General features: G+C 34.9%; 2 protein-coding genes across 2 annotated transcripts; one reads left to right on the forward strand and one right to left on the reverse strand.

Moving 5' to 3' along the window:
- The first annotated feature begins 1,374 nt into the window (after nucleotides 1-1,374).
- On the forward strand, nucleotides 1,375-16,695 carry LOC140971446 (myosin-17-like). The gene is made up of 39 exons (XM_073433719.1): nucleotides 1,375-1,747; nucleotides 3,080-3,208; nucleotides 3,995-4,138; nucleotides 4,258-4,403; nucleotides 4,522-4,678; nucleotides 4,803-4,861; nucleotides 5,030-5,189; nucleotides 5,362-5,511; nucleotides 5,616-5,752; nucleotides 5,833-5,979; nucleotides 6,420-6,521; nucleotides 6,603-6,660; nucleotides 6,751-6,852; nucleotides 7,017-7,054; nucleotides 7,266-7,392; nucleotides 7,478-7,648; nucleotides 8,667-8,798; nucleotides 8,927-9,036; nucleotides 9,173-9,233; nucleotides 9,596-9,773; nucleotides 10,149-10,354; nucleotides 10,463-10,582; nucleotides 10,668-10,766; nucleotides 10,861-11,082; nucleotides 11,742-11,881; nucleotides 12,501-12,618; nucleotides 12,698-12,748; nucleotides 12,855-12,935; nucleotides 13,010-13,180; nucleotides 13,355-13,510; nucleotides 13,602-13,805; nucleotides 14,469-14,606; nucleotides 14,702-14,772; nucleotides 14,897-14,996; nucleotides 15,096-15,152; nucleotides 15,248-15,304; nucleotides 15,400-15,480; nucleotides 15,610-15,692; nucleotides 16,082-16,695. Exons 1-39 carry the CDS (start codon nucleotides 1,745-1,747, stop codon nucleotides 16,203-16,205), a joined length of 4,590 nt encoding a protein of 1,529 aa, XP_073289820.1. The 5' UTR covers nucleotides 1,375-1,744; the 3' UTR covers nucleotides 16,206-16,695.
- Nucleotides 16,696-18,382: 1,687 nt separating this feature from the next.
- On the reverse strand, nucleotides 18,383-22,160 carry LOC140971447 (glycerophosphocholine acyltransferase 1-like). The gene is made up of 8 exons (XM_073433720.1): nucleotides 21,904-22,160; nucleotides 21,517-21,636; nucleotides 21,248-21,305; nucleotides 21,058-21,158; nucleotides 20,599-20,694; nucleotides 20,420-20,513; nucleotides 19,025-19,218; nucleotides 18,383-18,938 (listed from the first exon to the last, which is right to left on the reverse strand). Exons 1-8 carry the CDS (start codon nucleotides 21,991-21,993, stop codon nucleotides 18,513-18,515), a joined length of 1,179 nt encoding a protein of 392 aa, XP_073289821.1. The 5' UTR covers nucleotides 21,994-22,160; the 3' UTR covers nucleotides 18,383-18,512.
- Between the last annotated feature and the right edge of the window lie 598 nt (nucleotides 22,161-22,758).

The following is a 22,758-nucleotide window of genomic DNA, read 5'->3' on the forward strand; positions in this document are numbered from 1 at the left end:
AAATCTCAAACTCTCAAAATTATCACACTACACACTTTATAATATTTTTCTGTCAACTCAATTGTGATTTTCTTCACAAATGAGAGATCTATTTATAGAAAATTTTTACAAATAATACAAAAATAAATTACATCATCACCTTCATCATCACACACAAATTTCAATATTCAACACCTAATTTTACCTAATTTTCAACATTCAAATATTCAATACACACATTTTAAATATTATTTTTCAACAAATAGCACATTTTTAAGTCTACGAAAAAAAGAGATACATATGAATCATTTTAATTTCGAACGGTACTTTTACCAATCTCTGATCAAACATATCGTCCTAAAAAAAGAAATAAAATAAAAAATCGCCAAAAAATAAATAACAAAGTTTAAGAAAAAATTAATCCAAACAAATAAAAAAATATAAATATTTAAAACATACAAAAATATCACACATTCACCCAAAGCTATCATATTATAGAAAATCAATATAAAATGCTTCACCTCTGATTATATAAATTTATTTGAGTGCGATAAAGAAAAAAAGAAAAAGAATTTATCAAATGGATAAAATATTATTTTGAGAAAAAAAATAAAAATGAAATGATTGAAATTTATTTGAGAACTTACAGATATATGGTAATTATTTTCATTAGTTTTTTTATTTGTTTTTATAATAAATTATTATTTTAAACGAAAAAAGAACCGTCACCTTGCGCTAGCAAATGCTGACCGGACATCCGATTTTATTAAAATCCCAAAACTATTGCCAAAACCATTCCATGCAATTACACATTCGCCCATTATTCAAACTTCTTAATTGTACGACTAGTTTAATTTCTTATTAGTCGAAAATTTTTATAGTTAGGTATATTCAAATCCCACTTCATAATATAAAATTTAATATTATTTAAATAAATTACTCTAACATTTCAAAATTGAAATAAAAAATAGGTCAAATTGATGAATTATTGAAGTAATTTGATATTAATGTATCTTTTCGAGAAAACAGTTTATTGATTTCTTTCTTTATTATTTTTTATAATACCACGGTTATCATAGACAGTTGATGGGAGAAACCACAATTCATACTTTGTACTAGTATACTGACGTACATGTTACTTGTTTGTATAATATTTTTTTATAATTTATCTGAATTTATATTTAAATAAAGATTAAAATATAATTTTAAAAATAATGAGAAGTTACACTATAATTTCGATATATAAATTTAAAAATAAATAAAAAAATTTCAAGTAGAAGCGTAATCTCAAGACACAAAATGAAGAGACGTAATTTACATTTTTTACCCCTTAAACTGGTATAGGCAAAGTTCCCTTTAATATCGTTCTCATGTTCTTGTGGGACTCCACAACAAGAAACCGAAAATAAAAATAAATAAGTTTAGAGAGATAGATCACCTCAAAATTCCTGAGAAGTCAGCAAATTTAGAGAGAGAAACTCACGCAGACTGCAGGTTTCACTCCACTTTTCGTATTACGCATATATATTTGTACAGCAGACCGTGGTTTTTTTTTTTTGGAGTTAGTAATTTATTGGAGAGACTAGAAGTTGGAGTAAATTTGGAGGAAAAGAAGTTGTTGAATCAGTCATAGGAAGTAGAGAGGAGCTCTGGTTTTGCCTGCGGCGGGGGAGGTTGGTGGCGCCGATCCGTGAGTCAAAGCTCGGTCTGGCTTTTCTGTTGATGAGCTAAAGAGGAAGAGATCGAGACTTGTCGTATTCAATTCATGGTATGCTTTTGCTTGAAACGACTCTTCGGCTGCCGTTTTGACGTGTTCCGGACTTGTTTAAATTTAGCCTCGACTGTTTGGATTTTAGTTTTCATCAATTTTGTTTTTTTCCCCTCAAAATTTGAAAATGTACGAAATTGGATGCCTAATCTAGTATACTCTACCATCCTATTAATTGATAATTAAATAGAGTTTGCTTGAGTTCCGCGCCTAATTTGTTTTACTTGTTAGAATTCTTATGTATTGCATTTTATTACATACACCACACTATCCTCGTTTTTAACGAGATTACACTGAAATGTAGAAGGAAAAATTGTTTTGGAAGAATTTATGTTTGCTTATTTTAATTTTAAGATAAGAAAAATCGAATAATTTGCTAGTACATTTTGTGCGACTGGTTTTTATGTTATTTAGGTAGGAAATTAGTTGATAGATATTATAGATGCTGTAATTGGGGAATTGAGACTCCGATGTATTTATTTTATGCACATTCAGGCACAGAAGCCGAGTGCACTACTATCATAAGTTTGCAGTGATTAGATGTTCTGTAATTTTAATTTATTTTTCAGCCATCAGTGCCTTGCCTAGATTTCTCATGGTTTTGTAGGTCTGTTAAGTTTAAATGTCAGCCATCAGTGCCTTGCCTAGATTTTTCAGCCATCAGTGCCTTGCCTAGATTTCTCATGGTTACATAATTATCTGTTAAGGTCAAATTGATATCCACACATGGATCCTTTCATAGTAGCCGTTACAATCTAACCTCCATTATATCATATTCGTCCCTGAGCAGTCTAATTTTAGCAAGTAAGACAGGTTATCCATGTCCAATGCATTAATTGAAGCTGCTAACTTTGTGAATATCTTTCACTAAAGATTAGTTATTTGGCCTGCCTCTGGTGAGATTATAAATTAAATATTAGTCTAATCGGGGTACATGAACTGGACGCTAAAATGGGAATAAGAAGTGTTTCAAACACACCTATTTCATTGGTTAGGTGGTGTGACTTTGGCTTTGACACAGAGAGAGGTGGGGATGTAATTAAGATTTCGTTTTCCATTTCTTTCCAAATTAAATGATTTCTATGTTTAAAGTTATGAATATACACTCCCCGAAATTCCTTATATAAATAATCCTTATCCAAATTCTGTCTCTAAATTCTAGCCTATCTTGTTAAAATATTGAATCAGTTGATCAGGGTTTGAGACGCTTAAGATCTTTTTTTATGGAGTTTATTTGAAGTTATAATTTTTACAGAGTCAATTTTCTCTTAGGAAAATGAGGTTCGATTTGCTGTTGCAAATCTAATGATTTTTTCCTATATATATTTGCAGGCGTCACCTGTTAACATAATTGTTGGTTCTCATGTATGGGTTGAAGATCCCGTTTTGGCATGGATTGATGGAGACGTACATAAAATAGATGGTCAAGATGTCCAAGTTCACACTACAAATGGCAAAAAGGTGATTGATGAAATAGGTCATCTTAATGTTTTCTCTCGGTCGCACATATGTGTTGAATATGTAATATCCTAGTGTCTTTGCATTTAAATTTCAGTTCTCGTCTGGTATTCATTCAAGTTAATCACCTTAGCTTCTATCTTGAATGAGTTCTTTGTGCTGCTTCAACGGTGCACATTATATTCTTAATCATTAGAAAGCTATTAGTTTTTTCATGGTGCAAGGCATACTGCATCTTTATTTTCCGAACTTTGACGTGAGCATGGTCAGCCAAAAATGAGTTATTGTGGCCAGCACAAGCTCAAGCATATATCCTCTTTACTTGAGCTTGCCTGAACCCAAAAAAAAGATACAAGCTCAAGCTTCTGAATTGTTAAAATCTTGACTTGTTTGCAGTTCTACTTGCAAGTTTTGCTATGTGCTATGCCGGTGAACTGTTGGTTTCATTTATTCATACTGAATGTTTCTGAGAGTACTTTCTTTAATCAAAGCTACTTTGTAAATTCGGAGAGCACTTTCTTTAATCAAAGCTACTTTGTAAATCTGTTTCTTGAATCGTTAATTTTTTGTTCTTACGCTGCTCACTGATCTATCATTTTGTTTTTGTCTACCTTTTGTTATCTTTTATCTGCTCATTCTGCTGTCACCCTTTTGCAGAATAAATTGTTCAATCTTGGTATTGTGGCCTATTTTTTAATTGTTGAAGTTTTGTCTCCGAAATTTTGTTTGTTGAGGGTCTAAATTTAAGTTCTTAGGTAGCCATAACATCTTTTGGCCTCTAACTTGCAGATTGCCGCAAATATCTCGAAAGTATTTCCAAAGGATACCGAAGCTCCTCCTGGAGGTGTAGATGATATGACTAAGCTTTCATATTTGCACGAGCCTGGAGTTCTGCAAAACCTTGCAGCAAGATATGAACTTAATGAAATCTACGTGAGTTTTCTATGTAGCTCGTACAATACATGCATAGATTTGTTTAATAATTCAGTTGACTGATCTTTCTTATAAACTGACAAATTGGTATTTTACTTATAATAAAACATCTTTCTCAGACATATACTGGAAATATTTTGATTGCAATAAATCCTTTTCAAAGATTGCCTCATCTATATGATACTCACATGATGGAACAATACAAAGGGGCAGCACTTGGAGAGCTTAGTCCTCACGTTTTTGCAATTGCAGATGTTTCTTACCGGTGAGTTTGCTGGAAATTGTAGACTTAGTTTTTGTCGGTACCTTGTAGCGGTGGAGCCGCCTAGAGGTTGGACTATGTAGAGGAACATACGTATTTACCTTTTAGGTTTTTCAATCAGGGCAATGATAAATGATGGTAAATGCAACTCCATTTTGGTCAGTGGAGAAAGTGGTGCTGGTAAAACAGAGACAACAAAAATGCTAATGCGATATTTGGCACACTTGGGTGGTCGGTCTGGAGTTGAAGGGCGAACTGTGGAACAACAAGTTTTAGAAGTAAGATTGAAGTTTATACATATACAGGTTAAAATTAATTATATCCAGAATAAATAATCTAAATACGAAATCTAATGTTTACAAGCTTTTTTCCCCTTGGTTTTCTTTTGGTGATAACTGACAGTCAAACCCTGTTCTTGAAGCATTTGGAAATGCCAAGACTGTCAGGAACAACAACTCTAGGTGAGGGCCTGTTCGATCTTTTTTGATAAAAAGTATTTATTGGTATGTGTTTGTTTGATCACACTTGGATTTGGCCATTTTTTGTGAGAGTTTAAAGTTATTTTTAATGCATGTGATTGTTTAAGGTTTCTGTGAGTATAAGTATTCAATGGTATTGTATCTGTGCAGTCGCTTTGGTAAATTTGTTGAGATCCAGTTTGACAAAAGTGGAAGGATATCTGGAGCGGCTATAAGAACTTACCTGCTGGAGCGATCTCGTGTTTGTCAGATTTCAGATCCTGAAAGAAACTACCACTGCTTCTATCTTCTTTGTGCAGCACCACCTGAGGTATTTGCACAGTGTTTCACCAATTGTATGCTTCCTAATTGCTTTTCAAAAATTTGTAACGGATACGTTGTTGCAGGCGCTCTCATGAACGAGAAAGTTTTTGTAAACGATATTTTGCAGCTAGCGCTTTTTATCATATTAATTTGATTAAGAATTTTAATTCTTTCTGCAGGAAAGAGAGAAGTATAAGCTGGGAAACCCGGAATCATTTCATTTTCTTAACCAGTCTAAGTGTATTAAACTTGATGGAGTAAATGATGCTGAGGAATACCTTGCAACTAGAAGGGCTATGGATATAGTTGGAATCAGCGAGGAAGAGCAGGTTGCCGATTCCATGAAATTTGCCACTTCAATATGCTTTTTAATTAGTTTTTATTAATTTATTCATTTTATATAAATTTATAATGTTCTTAATGTATTTTTCAGGAGGCGATATTTAGGGTTGTTGCCGCTGTTCTTCACCTTGGTAATATTGAATTTGCTAAGGGGAAGGAGATTGATTCTTCTGTTATCAAGGATGAGAAGTCGAGGTTTCATCTTAATACAACTGCTGAATTGCTCAAGTAGGGTTCTGTATTTTCTAAATTTAACTATATTCCTTTCAAGATATAGAGACAGTTTGTGATATAACTTAATTTATTAGGTGTAATCCCAAGAGATTGGAAGATGCAATGATTAAGCGTGTAATGGTGACGCCCGAGGAAGTTATCACAAGGACGCTCGATCCTGAAGCTGCACTGGGTAGCAGGGATGCTTTGGCGAAGACTATATATTCTCGCTTGTTTGACTGGTAATAATGTAAAAAACAATCTCCTTGTAAATTGCTTTTCTTAACAAACATTTTTCCCCTTGAAAGTTAAATGGCTCTTTGTTTTTGTCAAGTTTTAAAATTGTTTTCCATTTTAGAATCAGCTCTCTCGTTATCGGTATGTCGTCTCCAAAAACACTCAGACAAACAATTTTTTTAATTTTAAAGCCTTTCGCTCACTTAACCAAACTAGGCATGCTTTCAAATAACAAAATACCATTTCAACTTATAGAAATTTCTTACCAAATACACTTTCGAAAACATCTTTCAAAACTTTATTCCAAATGTTACTTGCAAAATTTTTGAGCTGAAAATATAGAAAATGCAATCAAATTCCATGAGTACTTGCATGATCTGATTTAGCGCACATGGGAGATTGAGTGGTTGCTAATCATTTTGAACTCCAATTGCATTGTTCACAGGATTGTGGAAAAAATAAATGTCTCCATTGGGCAGGATCCCAACTCAAAGGCAATAATTGGGGTTCTTGACATTTATGGGTTCGAAAGTTTCAAGTATAACAGGTGAGTTTTAGGAGTTTCTCATTTTCAGCGTACAATGTCACTACATGGGTTCAGCCCTGACAATTTTTCTGTATAAAAAAGCTTTGAGCAGTTCTGTATAAATTTCACCAATGAAAAACTTCAGCAACATTTTAACCAGGTTATTTCTCTTTTTTGTAAAGTCCTACTTCAGGAATCATTTCAATGATGATCTGACAATCTAATTAAGATTTGGCATTCGTGGTTCCAGCATGTATTTAAAATGGAGCAAGAAGACTATGAAAAAGAAGAGATAGATTGGAGCTACATAGAGTTTGTTGATAACCAAGATGTTCTTGATCTAATTGAGAAGGTCTGATACTTTGAGACTGCTGAAGTTGCTTGCTCTTATTTTTTCCTTTATTTGATTATGGATATAAATACACTCCTGGCCCTGCATTCACATGATTGTTAAGTTTGTATCTGTGTTATATTCCCTGTTAGATCTTATAACACGTGTTTCAAATTTATTTACAGAAACCAGGAGGAATTATTGCTCTACTGGATGAAGCTTGGTATGACTTATGATATTATATATCGTTAGTGACTTTCCTGGCGTTATTATTTTAATTCTTTGTCATATGTTTTAATTTTTGGTTCCAAAATGTAGAGATGGCTGGGTTTTCATTATCCCTGCTTGCGCATCTTATTATCTTACACACACTACTTTCATTTGTCTTCTGTGTGTCATCACATATTGGCCATTCATGTTTTTGTTTATGGCAGTATGTTTCCTAAATCCACCCACGAGACATTTGCTCAAAAGTTATATCAGACCTTTGCAAAAAATAAACGCTTCATCAAACCAAAGCTTTCAAGGACCAATTTTACAATATCTCATTATGCAGGGGAGGTACTGACATAATGTCCATTCTTGTATAGAAGAGAGCACTTGATATCTTTTTGAAAATATGTTGAACCATCTACCGTGATTTCAGGTAACGTACATGGCGGATTTATTTCTCGATAAGAATAAAGATTATGTGGTGGCAGAACATCAAGATTTATTAACTGCTTCAAAATGCTCCTTCGTAGCTGGTTTGTTTCCTCCTCTTCCTGAAGATTCATCAAAGTCCTCTAAATTTTCTTCGATTGGCTCACGCTTTAAGGTTCTTCAATCTCTACATCCAAAACCTTATTTTATTATTTTATTTTCTAGTCATTTTTTAATTTTAAAGATAAAATGTTAGATATTTCTTCTACTTAATTGGCTAATTCTGAATAACGTCAATATACTCGTGAATACTGATACATGGGTGCCCTTCCCTGTAATTTTAAATACTCAAGATTGGTTGACAATGCTTCTATGTTCTCACATTTTACCTAATTGTCCCGCAAAAGTTATTTCAGCTGAAGTGCCAAACCCTTGATAAGAGTTTGAAGTTACCCATTGATGTTTTGCCTGACAACTGTCATTCACTTCTCAATAAGATGAATCTGTTGAATTATGAGTTGGGTAAAATTTCTATAATCAAATTATAACGCCTTCAAAATTTAGAAAAGGACTACTTAATTGTAGTTTTTCGTTGAAATTATTCGGTACAAGTGAAATGTCCTTGAGAGTTGGGATGAACCAAGAGAGCGCCATTCGACAATGTAGATATCGAAATATTAGTTTTCATGTTACATATTTCTCTCAGAACTATTTGATATTAGTGTATACGTCCTTTATGAAGTTCGTTTTGTGATTCCTGCCTAAGATTTGCTGTATTCAAATGCGTGTCTGACTGAAAAATAATATTTATTTCTTGGTTGGTAAATATTAAATAGTGTTGATGCTTATGGACCCTGCTAATGATGCACACACCTATTTCATATGTCATTTGATTGAACCATAGTGCTGCAGATATCCAAGTTAAGCCGATATTGCCATTCTTAGAAGTTAATTCACGATTGGTGTGAAATTGATTACTCATTTTCTTTTGTTCTTGTGGTTGACTAAAAGAAAGAGCCAGATATGTGCTAGATTTTTCAACTGAATTATTTGCTTATGAATAGGAATGGGTTGGAAATCTATGATATTTATTTAGAATATCCTGAATATGTTCAATCTTCAGATCTCATGCTAGTGCATGTACAAATATTCGGATGATGCGGTGAATTCGAACTTTTATTTTATTCTTGCAGTTACAACTACAATCTTTAATGGACACTTTAAGTTCAACAGAACCTCACTACATCAGATGTGTGAAGCCAAACAGCGTTCTCAAACCTGCAATTTTTGAGAATCTTAACATCATTCAGCAATTGAGATGTGGTGTAAGTGTTTTGTGGAGGTTGATACCTAATGAGAATTTAATTTGATTCAGCCAGCATATTTGGCTTAATTTTTTTGGTTTTGATCACTCTATGTTCAAGCAAGAGGTAAGATATTTGTTATTATTTAGGGTGTTCTTGAGGCTATCAGAATCAGCTGCGCTGGTTACCCAACCAGACGTACATTTGATGAGTTCCTTCTCCGATTTGGTGTTCTCGCTCCTGAAGCTTTGGAAGGAAAGTGAGTCTCTTTGGCATCTTAAACTCTTTTTTTTTCCTTTTGACTTGAGATTCATTTCTCCACGCTGCCTTGTGGTTTCCTTCCTCACTTTTGTCTCTTTTTTTCCTTCCAAATAAGACAATATTTTTTCATGTAGTTCTGATGACAAGACTGCTTGTAAGATGATTTTGGACAAAATGGGATTAAAAGGCTATCAGGTACGTTTACGTGAATAAGATGTTGAATGTAGTGTGTACTATACTTTTATTTACTATGTGTGACTGTCACACCACATTGGGATTTGAGGATCTTACCACAATTAATGTAAGTGTGCTTGGGTAGTCCATGGGTTACTACTTACTACTCAAAGGACTGCTTCAGGACTAGCAATAGTGGTTGTACTACTGTCCATGTTGCATGCTTAGATTTGCAGTTTCATCAAGTGACATTCTCATATTTATTTTTTTTCCAAAATGTTGTGTAATCAAAACAAATGCTTGTTGCATGCAAGGACAAAGGTCTTCCTGCGAGCTGGTCAAATGGCTGAGTTAATTAAAAAAAAATGCTTGTGTTTCTTCAGTTAGGCAAGACAAAGGTCTTCCTGCGAGCTGGTCAAATGGCTGAGTTAGATGCAAGGAGAGCTGAGGTTCTCGGAAATGCAGCCAGAACTATTCAAAGGCAAATTCGTACTTATATAGCTCGGAAAGAGTTCGTTTCGTTGCGTCAAGCAGCCATCCAATTGCAATCCTGTTGGCGAGGTAAGTAATTATTTATAGATCTGTAACTAGCTTGTATTATTAATTTAATAATAGCATTTGTATAAATGGAAGAATAAGCATATCCGTTATGAAGTTGTAGAAAATTACAAGATTTCACATAGACCACGTGGGATGAGCATCTTATGAAACTTAATTATCAGTATTTATCTACATGTGAGTATGAAGAGAATACTACTTTGAGAGGTCAGTGCATACTATGTGCGCGTGTAATTATATTTGTGTGTAGGTAATGTAATATTTTTACACGACTGAACTTTAAAAGATACTTTATATTTCCTAGAATTTTTCGTTAAACATTGGTCAACCCCATCATGTGGTTATCCAGAATTATAACCTTTTTCTTATATTTGTTAGCTATATCGGCATGCAAACTCTATGAGCAATTGCGACGTGAAGATGCTGCTGTGAAGATTCAGAAGAACTTCCGGTGTTACATTGCCTGGAAAGCCTACTCAACCTTGCAGGACTCCACTGTAATTTTGCAGACAGGCATGAGAGCGATGACCGCTCGCAATGAATTCAGATTTAGGAAGCAGACTAAGGCTGCCGTCCAAGTTCAGGTCTCACTCTTACTTCGTACTGAAAAAATCCAATGAGATTTGTAGACTAGGAGAATGTGAAGAAGTTGATACTGATTATTGGTACTTGATTTTGTTACTTGCCTGCAGGCTCATTTTCGCTGTCACAGAGAATACGCTTATTACAGAAGTCTGCAGAAGGCTGCTATCATTACTCAATGTGGTTGGAGGCAACGGGTAGCTAGGAAAGAGCTTCGAAGCCTTCGAATGGTTCTGCACTACCCTTAATATTTTTCATGTTTCTTGCGAATTTTTATTCTGATACTTGGCATAACTGTTTCTCATATTGATTCAGGCTGCGAGGGAAACAGGAGCCCTGAAAGAAGCCAAAGACAAGCTAGAAAAGAAGGTGGAGGAGCTCACATGGCGCTTGCAGTTTGAAAAACGATTGAGGGTAATTCTTTGTGATTAAATTGGGGTGATTCTCTTTCTTCAACATGCTGAACTTATCAGGCATCACTTCCTTCTTCTTTTGTTTGCCAACACAGACCGAATTGGAGGAAACAAAAGCACAAGAACTTTCAAAGTTACAGGAGGCATTGCACTCGATGCAAACACAAGTAGAAGAAGCAAATGCCAGAGTGATAAAAGAACGAGAAGCTGCACGCAAAGCAATTGAAGAAGCTCCTCCAGTCATTAAAGAAACCCCTGTTATGGTTCAAGACACGGCAAAGATTGATGCATTAACTGGCGAGGTGGAGAGTCTGAAGGTAGGAACTCATTTTGTATTAGAATGGTGCTTGAACATATTATTGATGGCATAAATTCATCTTTTTTGGCACCTTTGCTTTGCTTGCCAAGAACTGAGTATTATATTATTACTCATTTCGTTGAATATCACTGCTTTACAGTTTCTGCTGACAATTCATTGTGACATGTGTCTCACATCTTTTGTACCGTAACTCTCGACTGAAGACTTTATGACAAGACACTGTTTATCTCTCTACAGATATATTGTGGACAGGTTTAGATAACTAGATTGGGCAGATCCATAATATTTTGGATGAACTTCAGGACAACTCAAGATTTTGTCTTCAATTTTAATTTGGGACTTGCAACATTTTAAATACTTATTGTATGAAAATTAGTAATAGACTCAAGTTATAACAGAACACTAAGTTACCTGGCCAGGACTTTTTCTACATTTAGTTTTCAAGGAAATATTTTCTGAATTTGGTGGAAAGTCCCGTGTTAGTATGCTTTAATTTTGAATGCCAAGTTGGTCTGACTTACCCTTGCTATTCAACAATATTTTGGAACAGTCGTCATTACAGTACTTAAAAAAAATTCATTATCTTCTTCACGTTATAAAAGCTGTAAAATGGATTCCTGTCATTACTGTTGTAACCAAATTCAGTGATGTGTGCAGGCTTTGCTACTGTCTGAAAAACATGTTGCAGAAGAGGCTAAAAAGGCTTGTGCAGGTGCTGAGAGTAGTAATACGGATTTGGCTAAAAAACTTGGAGAAGCGGAGGGAAAAGCAGAACATCTTCAAGATTCAGTTCAGAGGTATGCTCTAATATCATAGATATGAGAATTTCTAAGTAATTTACATAACCCATCCATATAGAACATTGTTTATCTTTTTGTCTCTGGTTATATTTACATTTTTTTGGCGCTCACCCATGGGACATATTCTTTTTAGTTTTCCTACGATATTATAATTCTTCTTTGGGCATTTTGATTGGGTCCAGCAAGTTATAGTTATTGTGACATTCTGTGTGTGCTTTGTAAATGGAAAAAACTGAGAAAAAGGCCTTGAGAGAGTAATTATTATTCACTCTATGAACACATATTTATGTAAGGACCCTACACTATATTTTTATCAAGAGGTTACAGTAAATCAATCAATCCCAAAATAATATATAATAAAGAACATGTTTACAATATCCTTCCGTAATGAAATTAGAATCTCCAACACTTTGTTTAAATGCAATTTGAGTTTGTATTAACAGTTTTTAATGTGTAGACAGATTTTTTTGGGTGGTTTTTAACTCATCAACAGCAATTCCTTTCAAAATACCTAAAAGGGAAGGGAAAAAAGTCAAGTAACAAATAACTGCCACCAAAGTTTTTTGTAAAATAATGGGGTTTGTTAATGTGTTACAATTGTTTAATCTGTTTTCAGGCTTGAAGAGAAGTTATCGAATCTTGAATCAGAAAATCAAGTACTTAGGCAACAAGCTTTGACTATGTCACCTACAGGGAAATCTCTATCTGCTCAACCTAGGATGACTATCATTCAGGTAATGCAAGTTGAAACGATATTTTTCATCACTGTAGTTACTGGTAGAAACATTCTCATCTTTCTTAGTGGCATTGCAGAGAACTCCAGAGAATGGAAATGTTCTCAATGGAGAAACAAAGGCTGTACATGTGAGAATACATCATTGTTGTGATATGTTTACATTTAAATGAAACATTTTGTAAATTTATTATTCTTTAGAAGACTCGTGCTTATGTAGCATGTTACTTTTTACAGGACATGGGCATTTTTGCAGCAAACACGAAGGAGCCTGAATCTGAGGAAAAACCCCAGAAGTCATTAAATGACAAGCAGCAAGTATGTACTTGATCTAACTCTCATGCTAAGAACTATGATAAATATGCCAATATATAACCCTTTGTCTTTCACAGGAAAACCAAGACCTCCTGATAAATTGTATCTCACAAGATTTGGGATTTTCTGGTGGCAAACCTGTCACAGCTTGTGTTATTTACAAATGCCTTCTTCACTGGAGGTCATTTGAAGTTGAGAGGACTACTGTGTTTGACCGCATAATTCAAACTGTAGCTTCAGCGATAGAGGTAAATTAATAAAAGCAGAAAGTATCTATGTCTGCTTTGGTTGCTTGCTACTTTGATCAGTTTATTGTGTATGAATTCTGAATAAGTTTTTTGTAATTAGACAATCTGCAAGACTGTTCTTTTACCTGTGCATGTGGTTTCCTTAGAAGTCTAATTTGTGAAACTTTGCTGAAGGGAACTGACAACAATGATGTGTTAGCATATTGGCTATGTAACACATCCACATTGTTGATGCTGCTTCAACACACACTCAAAGCAAGTGGGGCAGCTAGCTTAACCCCCCAACGGCGTAGGTCATCATCAGCTTCCCTTTTTGGGAGGATGTCACAAGTATGCATGTACTCTCTATTTTCATCTGCTTCATGGTAGCATGATGCTAAAGATATGGCTTGTTATTCCTGTGTGTGTCTGCACCTTGTAGGGATTGAGGGGATCTCCACAGAGTGGACTTTCATTTCTCAATGGTAGGATGCTTGGTAGACTCGATGATTTGCGGCAAGTTGAGGCCAAGTATCCTGCTTTGTTGTTCAAGCAGCAGCTTACAGCTTTCCTGGAGAAGATTTATGGAATGATCAGGGACAATCTGAAGAAGGAGATTTCTCCGTTGCTTGGTTTGTGTATCCAGGTGAACTCTGCACTACATGATGTGCATGCTATAATGATCTCTATACTTGTGTATGATTTTTAATTTTCCTGCATGTTTTTTCTAATATTCAGCACCATGGAAAGTATTCCCTGGCATCTGTGAAGAAATGATGCAAGACTTTTGGTGCTTATCATTATCAAAACTAAGTTCTAGTTAGATCATCACGTGAGGTTAAACTACTTGGACTTTTAAGTTTGCCATTTTTGTTTTCTTCTTATTTTTTATTGGGTGCTACAAAATGCAATAATATGAATGGAGAGGGCGGATAGACTTAGTGCTTTTGTTTTAGGTGTTAGAAAATCAAAGAAAATATTTTGGTTACAAGTTTAAATATTATTGAGATCCCGATAAATTTCTGATGTGATTGTATCTAATTATGATTAATATCCTACCATAATTATCTATCCCCCAATAATACCCATGTAGAGTGGTGATATTTATACTGTTAACTAGAGAGAATAATGAGAGTTTACTGTTTAGCCCTTTGGATATTGTGTTGTGGATATTAATTTTTTAACTGAATCATTTAAATACTGTGTTGTGACATGTGTTATCCTCGATATACTACTAGTATAAAATTTAATACGAACTGAGCAAACTACTGATATTTATTCGGCTTCCATACTTTAAATTTCATGGTAGGCACCCAGAACGTCTCGTGCAAGTTTAGTTAAAGGGCGTTCCCAGGCTAATGCTGTTGCGCAACAAGCACTAATTGCCCATTGGCAGAGCATTGTGAAAAGCCTAGATAGTTACTTGAAGATGATGAAAGCGAATTATGTAAGACTGTGATTGTTTTTAATGTGGCATATCCGTGCTTTTCTCTGTTTTGTTGAACTTTACCTTTTTGTTCTTCTATTACTGTTGCATTACAGGTTCCCCCTTTCCTGGTCCGAAAGGTTTTCACTCAAATTTTCTCATTTATCAATGTTCAATTATTCAACAGGTAAGTCCATCTTCTCAGGGTTTCCCTCATTTTTTCTGTTTTAATCTCCTTTTGATTGTTTACATCATGAATCCTAGATAATTTTCACTCTGCATTTAGATACTTTTCTTTCAAAATTTTGCAGTCTTCTTTTGCGACGAGAGTGTTGCTCATTCAGTAATGGGGAATACGTGAAAGCCGGGTTGGGTGAATTGGAGCAATGGTGTTGTCATGCAACAGAGGAAGTAAGCTGTCATTAGTTACTTTTATGTTGTTAAGTTAGTTATTTTATGTTGCTATCTACCTCGAATCAGTCTCTCATCCTGACCCGGATCTTGTCACAGTATGTGGGCTTGGCTTGGGATGAACTGAAGCATATCAGACAGGCTGTTGGATTTTTGGTGGGAATTGGATTCACTTTCCTTTCTTGGTCTTGTTAACCTGGGGTTCTGGGTACACGGGATTTCTTACTTTTAAAAAATTTTATATGTTTCAGGTTATACACCAAAAGCCGAAGAAAACATTGAATGAAATTACTACTGAACTTTGCCCTGTGAGTAAAAACTAGCCTCCCACTGTTCCAATCTTTCATCAGACATTCTATTTTACTTCATCTTGATTCTTTAATATTTCTTGTCTTTTTTGCAGGTGCTAAGCATACAGCAGTTATACAGGATTAGTACAATGTACTGGGATGACAAATATGGCACACACAGTGTTTCTTCAGAAGTAAGTAATCCTTTAATTTGATTCTAGTCCATTTAACAGAAAATTCTAGTCCATTTGTCCGGCTTTGTGCATAAATTTAGTGTATTGATGCGTTCTCATTCTTTGATTTTATTTATTCTCTCGTTGTAGGTTATTTCAAGTATGAGAGTCATGATGACAGAGGACTCGAACAATGCAGTGAGCAGTTCCTTTCTCTTGGATGACGATTCAAGGTATAATTTTAATTTTATGTACCTGTAGATTCATAAGACGGTTGGGGATGAATTTTATCTTTCTTACTTTCATATCAGTGTTTTCGATGTCGAATATATTCTTTTCCACTAGAAACTTTTCTAAAAAAAGAAAGAGATTGTTTCATGAAGAGGTAATCTCTGTGATTCTTTAAAATGGAGTTAGTTATTGAATCTCCTCTTGGTAGCCAAACAAGAAGTCTCTCACCCTATTGGTGTTGTTTGCATAAATGCCGCCCCCCTTCCCCTTTAGATGTCAGATTCATTGTGTGGTCAGTTTCATAATAAATCCATTAGAATTAAATAAAGCTACAATATTGCTCTAATTGGCATGCTATAATGAACTTTCGTGTAAACAAACACCATTGCAGTATTCCATTCTCCATTGATGATATCTCCAAAACCATGCAAAAAGTAGACGTAGCCGATGTGGAGCCTCCCCCTCTAATCCGCGAAAATTCAGGTTTTGTATTTTTGCATCAACGATCAGATTGATGATGGCTGTGGAATTTGGTTATAATCCCTTCCTATAGGCAATATGGTTGACTTTGCAAATGAAGCAACACGCGTATATTTTTGCATAAATTCGACTATTCGTGAAATTCGACTATTCGTGTCAACGCCCATTGTATATTTTACATCCCACCCTTGGACAACAGTCTTTGTTTGTTGTCTGGGTTAATTAATTTTTTCCTCGTCGTTCCTTTTCAATGTTAGGGACGTCGTTAGAGGACTCTAGGTGCTAGGTTGTGCTGAGATGCAAATATAGGCATTTGCATTGCTTTTGAATTATTGTGTGCCTTTTTTGTGTGTAAATCGAGAGGTTGCAGGTTCTAGGATTTGATTTTTTTTTAGTGTGAAAAATATGTGAGGGTGTTTTCTTTTTTATTTGATGCATATATTTTTAAGTGCATCAACGCACTGTCCGTGTTAAAAAAACATGGTTTGTTCATTCCTAATATTGTGTAAAGAAGATTTTATTTTTATTTTACGTATTTGTCCTTGTATTTACCTTTTTTCCCGGGCGTATAATTTAATACCCACAGTAAGCTTTGTTCCTTTGAAGTTTGTAACATTATGATTTCTGCCCCCCGCCAGATACTGATTTCGTATGTTGTGTTCCTAGTTCTGAAGTTCCATTTGCATTATTCTTATTTTTTCGTTTGTTTTGATGGATGTGGTAATCAAAATATGTGCAAGGGAGTGATAAAGAAATTGAAACATAGGGATAAATTAAATTTATGGTTTTTTATTTGATTTATTTGTTTTTTTTACAAAGTGATATATAATTTTAAGATTTATTTTAAATGATCAAAATACCCCCCACATATATGCACAATTACCTAGCTAAGCTATTAAAGATGATATTTCTTTATACAACCCAATCTTCCAGTCTTTAAGATAAAGAAAATCATGGAAAATATAAAATTGACCAACAAGCTTTCTACTGTCTTTATTTAATTTATTCAGAAAATGATTGTACTTTTCCAGGAATTAGTTAATATAAGAGTAATCGTAAAAAACAAGACAATGACATTAAATGCATAAATTGGATTATAAAATTTGAACTACTGAAAAAAGGAAGGGAAAGTGTATAATTGGGATGGAGAACAGGAGAAGTATAATATTAATATTTTACCCAAAATTTCCTATTAATTATTCAAGCATTAATCCTCTCAAGAAACACAGATTCTTGGTTCTTTTTTCATTGATTAAGCATTTACAGCTGATACGTTATTCCCAGGTTTCCGTGAAATCGTTGGAAAGCAATTGGGATTCAAACAAAGACATAAAAGAAAAAAATGAAGCATACTGGAAAGCAATTGGGATTCAAACTAGGGCTGGGAAAATATACCGAAATATCGAAATATCGTACCGAAAAAATACCGAAATTACCGAAAAAATCAATATACCGAAAATTTTACCGTACCGAAATTTTCGGTATCGGTATCGGTAAGTAAATATTTTTTTTTTCGGTATTTCGGTATATACCGAAATACCGAAAATAATTTTTTTTTTATTTTTTTTAAAATTTAAGTTCGGTATACCGAAAAAATGTCGGTATACTGAAAATATTTTCGATATACCGACATTTTTTCGGTATACCGACATTTTTTCGGTGTCGGTATGGTATCCGGTATGAATTTTTTCATATCGAAAATTCGGTATACCGAACATTCGGTATACCGAATTTCCGGTATCGATATCGGTATGGATTTTTCCATACCGATATTTACGGTACGGTATACGGTACCGTGGTTCGGTACGGTATACCGTACCGTACCCACCCCTAATTCAAACAAAGACATAAAAGAAAAAAATGAAGCATACTGAGCTGAATATGACCATTTCCTCATCACTAAAAAATCTTGGTACGATCTCTCAAAAATGTGGTCGAAGGGATAGTGATATTTCGAAGTTCAAATTCTATATTCTTTAATTTTATAAATAAATTAAATAAAAAACACTTTAAAGTTTTAAAATCGTTCGTTCCACCAATACCAGAAGGAAATTGACTAGCCTAGTTCCATTCTTGGTGTTGCGGGGACTACAGGCACAAAATATCGTCCTGCTATCCAAGCTCATTTCACCCTTGTCGTCAAAAGGATCAAAGCTCCGCCCCGCTCCGCTCATCACAGTAGATGGCTTATATGACAGTAACAGAAATCAAATCTAACTACATAATACACCAAAAGACAAAGCACAATTAATTAACCTCAAATCTAGAAACATGAATTCATTCTAAAAGACAGCATTTCTACAGATCAAACACAACTAAAGTAGCACGCAAAGGAAATGCTGCTAAGATTTTATTGCATCAGTAGAGTTATTGGTTTTCATTAAGTTCTCCTTCTCGGATTGGTCAAACTGAGCCTCTATAGGCTTCATTTCTGTTTTCTTCTTCTCCTTCAAGATGACCTGCCTCGGCATAACTTCTATTAAGAAGTTTCCTCCATTCCATACAGTTGCAGTAACCTTAAGTAATTGGAAGGCAACATGTAATTTGTAAGATAAGAATATCGGGACAGTGAGAGCCATAGTTGCTACGGTGAATATGGCTTGAAGCAGAATGTACATAAACAAGCGATTATGATCTCCAAGCAATCCACTTAAACGCCACCACATGTTGTTTGCTTTCTGGGCTTTCTTTGACAGTTCCCTGCTCAATAAGAAGTTCGAAAAGTAGTGACCATATGTTTCCATTCCATTAAATAACAAAAAGTTGGGCTCCAAGTTTAACAGAAGTATCATTTTAATCAGGGGTGGACCTAAACTTTCGAAATTGCGGGGGTGGGGGGGGGGGGGGGGAAGACCNGTAAAACATTTACAATCAGAAAATAAAGAAGCTGCCACACACTGTAAGCCACCAAAGGAACAAAAAAAAGCCATGTCCACAGATATGATTTGCTTTCTGCATAGGGCCATGTTATTCTCCGAGCTGTTCCCTCGGGATGCATGGCTTCAAAAAACAGAGGATCCCACCATCGAATTGTGAAGAAAACCAATCCTGAAAGCCACATTTGAATCATCGATGACTTACTTGATTATGGGACTATATATACATTTTAGAATAATTTTGAGAAAAACCAGCTTCGTATCCAATAATTTTTTGCAACAATCTGAGCTACTACGATATGCTGGACCGCTGGAGTGACCATGAAATGGCAGAAGGACAAATAGTTTAGCTGAATCATTCCATTTTCAAGAAAAACACATTCAGAGTACAACATGGTTCCTATTTTCCATCACCGTCCACAAAAGTACTAGTAATACATCCTGTCTCCTACATTCTTTTGGGGAAGAGCACATTTTGAAGCAGTTTAACTATCACAAAAGAAATTTTGAACTGTGAATAATTCATAATTCGTCGAGTGTTGAAACAGCAGCTGCTCTCGAATTCCATGAAATATAAATAGAAAATTACTGCCAAAACTTCTGCATCCATTTATGAACTCCGAGGTAGAGGCAAGGACGAAAGAGAGGAGGTTGTCAGTGGGGTGCCTCCACCTCCACCCAACACAGAAAAAGGAAATGTCTGAAACAAGTTTCTTGTAAATGGAAAAGAGTTTCACTTTAGTTTTTTCCTCTTGATTTGGTCAAATCCCCAGATTTTGTTTTCACCCATTATACAGAAATGAATAGACTACGTTCATTAATTATCTTCCTGATATACCTGAAAACAACTATTTCAACCTGAAGAATCATAGCCTTTTGGCTCAGGTTGCTAACCATTTTCATGTAAAGAAACCTCAAGATAACTCTGGAAGCTTGACTTATGAAAAACGTCTGTAATATGGTATGTAGTAACAATACATGATGATTTTGTCATCTTGAAAATCAAAATTTCTCGTCTGACATAGTACACCATACAGGTGCCGTATATAACAATCTCATCACATTGAGCAACTGTCAGTCTAACTACTAGGTTAATGCATCATATGCATGACTCTAATACTCCAAACCTTGGTCCATGCCAGTGCTAAGAGCTGAGCTAAATCAAAGACCAAAATGTATGACCATAGATGAATCGTAAGCACAGATATAAAACTTGGAACATCATCAAGAAGTTTTAATGTAAATTTGGACTATGTATCAACTTTAACAGTCAAAATTAACAGGAAAAAAAATCCAAATATTCAGTCCTCAAAATCTCAAGATACTGAATAGCCAATGAATCTTTGAAGAATGGTAGAGGAGATTCATCTCACCAGGCAAAAGATGTATGAAGACGCTTACAATTTTATCCATAGAATTGAAAACTAAGCTACAGCGCCAAACAATGAGCGCCCATGCCAATGGTCCCTGTAATCATTTTACATGAACTTGAAAAAAAAAAGAGCAATGGTTTATGTTAATGAACTGAAGTAACAGTAATCTAATAACTTACCTCTGCAAATGAGAAGCAAACCATGAAAAGTTTCTCGTTTCTAGGATAACCCAGAATCATGACCAAAGAGATTGTATTTGCATAATAGCAAAAGTCCTGCATGACAAAAACATAAGTGAATCATGAGAATACTCTTTCCTTAAGACTGTAGAAGAAGCCTAGCATGCACTATGAATTCAAACTCATAACCATTGTATATGAACATATTGAATCTTCAAACCTTATGTAAATACTGAAAATAGAATATGAAACTAGATATAGCTAACCGTGACAAGGCGCAGTTAACACATGCACTAAATTTCAAGGCTGAGCCTAAACCTAAATTTTGTAAAGCCGCTGGAATCGCAGCAATGAACTATCACGTCACTCACAAAACAGAAGGACCTCTAACAAATTTCCAAAATACCAGATTGATCCTCAACCAGGACAATCAAGTGGTATAGATGAGTAGGAGATTACCAGAAGATAATAGTGCCATTTCTTGTATCGGTAGTAAATCCATCGAAGAGGAACGAAAATAATGTAAAACAAACAATATAAGTACCGCACATCTTGTGGCCCTGTCATTTAACCAACCAAAGATCAGACACGATTACAATGCATGCCAGTAATCCCAACAAAGTCGCGTGTCAGTAGATGTTCTACTCACTTGCCCCAAAAACAAAGCAGAATCCTCCGAAGCCAAGAACGCCAAGCAAATGCGTCACCTAAATAGTTCCCAACAAAACCATTTATCAGAACTTTGGAAAAATGCGCCTTACACTAAGAATCAAGTTGATGAATCTTAAAAACAACCAGTTTTCTCATTAATTTGCACGCCTGTATATTACTATGGTCCTGCTTCCATTTAATCACATTTCCCTAATCCAAAAGGCAGAAGAATAAATAATCTTGTACATAATTATGCAAGCAAAATACCTTATTGATGAATCTTTCATGTTCTTCAGCCTGTTTGGCGATCTTATCCGCATGCTTGGACAAGATCTGTTTGGTCTGATCTGCTTGTTTAGACAGTATCTCCTTGGTCTGAGCCACTGCCTACGTAAAACCAAACGCAGCCCACGTAAACAAATAACAATCAAAGCACACACGAGCAGGCAACAATCCAGACATGGAATTTTTTCAAATTTCGAGTAATTTTTTTCCCTTGAAATAGAAGTTTTTGCGTGTGCACCATAGAATTGCTTACCACAACCCAAATGAATAAAGCATCCAAAATGCAAACCCACCTCAAGAAATTCGCAAATTTTGTACCCATTAACTAGCAAATTGCATTCATGCATCTACACAACAAAAAGCTCATACCTTAGACCGATCTTTGAATCTTAGCTTAACTTGCCCATATGAATTCCCTTCTGAATCCTCCACCTCCATGATTTCTTCATAGGCTGCCATTCTTTCTCCGTATAAACGAAAACCCACCTGTTATTTTTCAAGAAACTTCCTTATTTCATTGCGGGTAATGAATTTAAAGAAGGCTATTGGACGTGGTACTTTGCTTCATCGAAGACAACGTGTTTTTGGGAGTGGGCGTCTGTCTAGGGAAAGGGAAATCTGTCGCTTTCGCGAAGGTTTGGGAAAATATACCGAAATATCGAAATATTGTATCGAAAAAATACCGAAATTATCGAAAAAATCGATATACCGAAATTTTCGGTATCGATATTGGTACGTAATTATTTTTTTTTCGGTACCGAAATACCGAAAATAAATTTTTTATTATTATTTTTAAAAATTTAAGTTCGGTATATCGACAAAATTTTCGGTGTCGGTACGATATCCGGTATGAACTTTTTCATATCTAAAATTCGGTATACCGAATATGTGGTATACCGAATTTCCGATATCGGTATGGAAAAATTCCATATCGATATTTACGGTACGGTATACCGTACCATAACCACACCTACTTTCTCGTTGTTCAGCTGGCTAATCTTTGCATAAAAAACTAATGCGATTACAAAAATAAATTGCTATTTGCTAATTCTTTTGAATCTCTTTGATCACCGAAGGGGTTTCATTTTTCAGACGATTCTGTTGTTATTTTTTTAATGAAAATTTATATTGTCGATTTTGTTTATTTAAATTCACTTTTTACTCCAACCTATGAATTTTATCAAACTTTATTTACGAACAAAACCAAAAATTTTTATTCTCAAA

Source organism: Primulina huaijiensis, chromosome 2, assembly GCF_012295235.1.
Source record: "Primulina huaijiensis isolate GDHJ02 chromosome 2, ASM1229523v2, whole genome shotgun sequence".
Classification (NCBI taxonomy): Eukaryota; Viridiplantae; Streptophyta; class Magnoliopsida; order Lamiales; family Gesneriaceae; genus Primulina; species Primulina huaijiensis.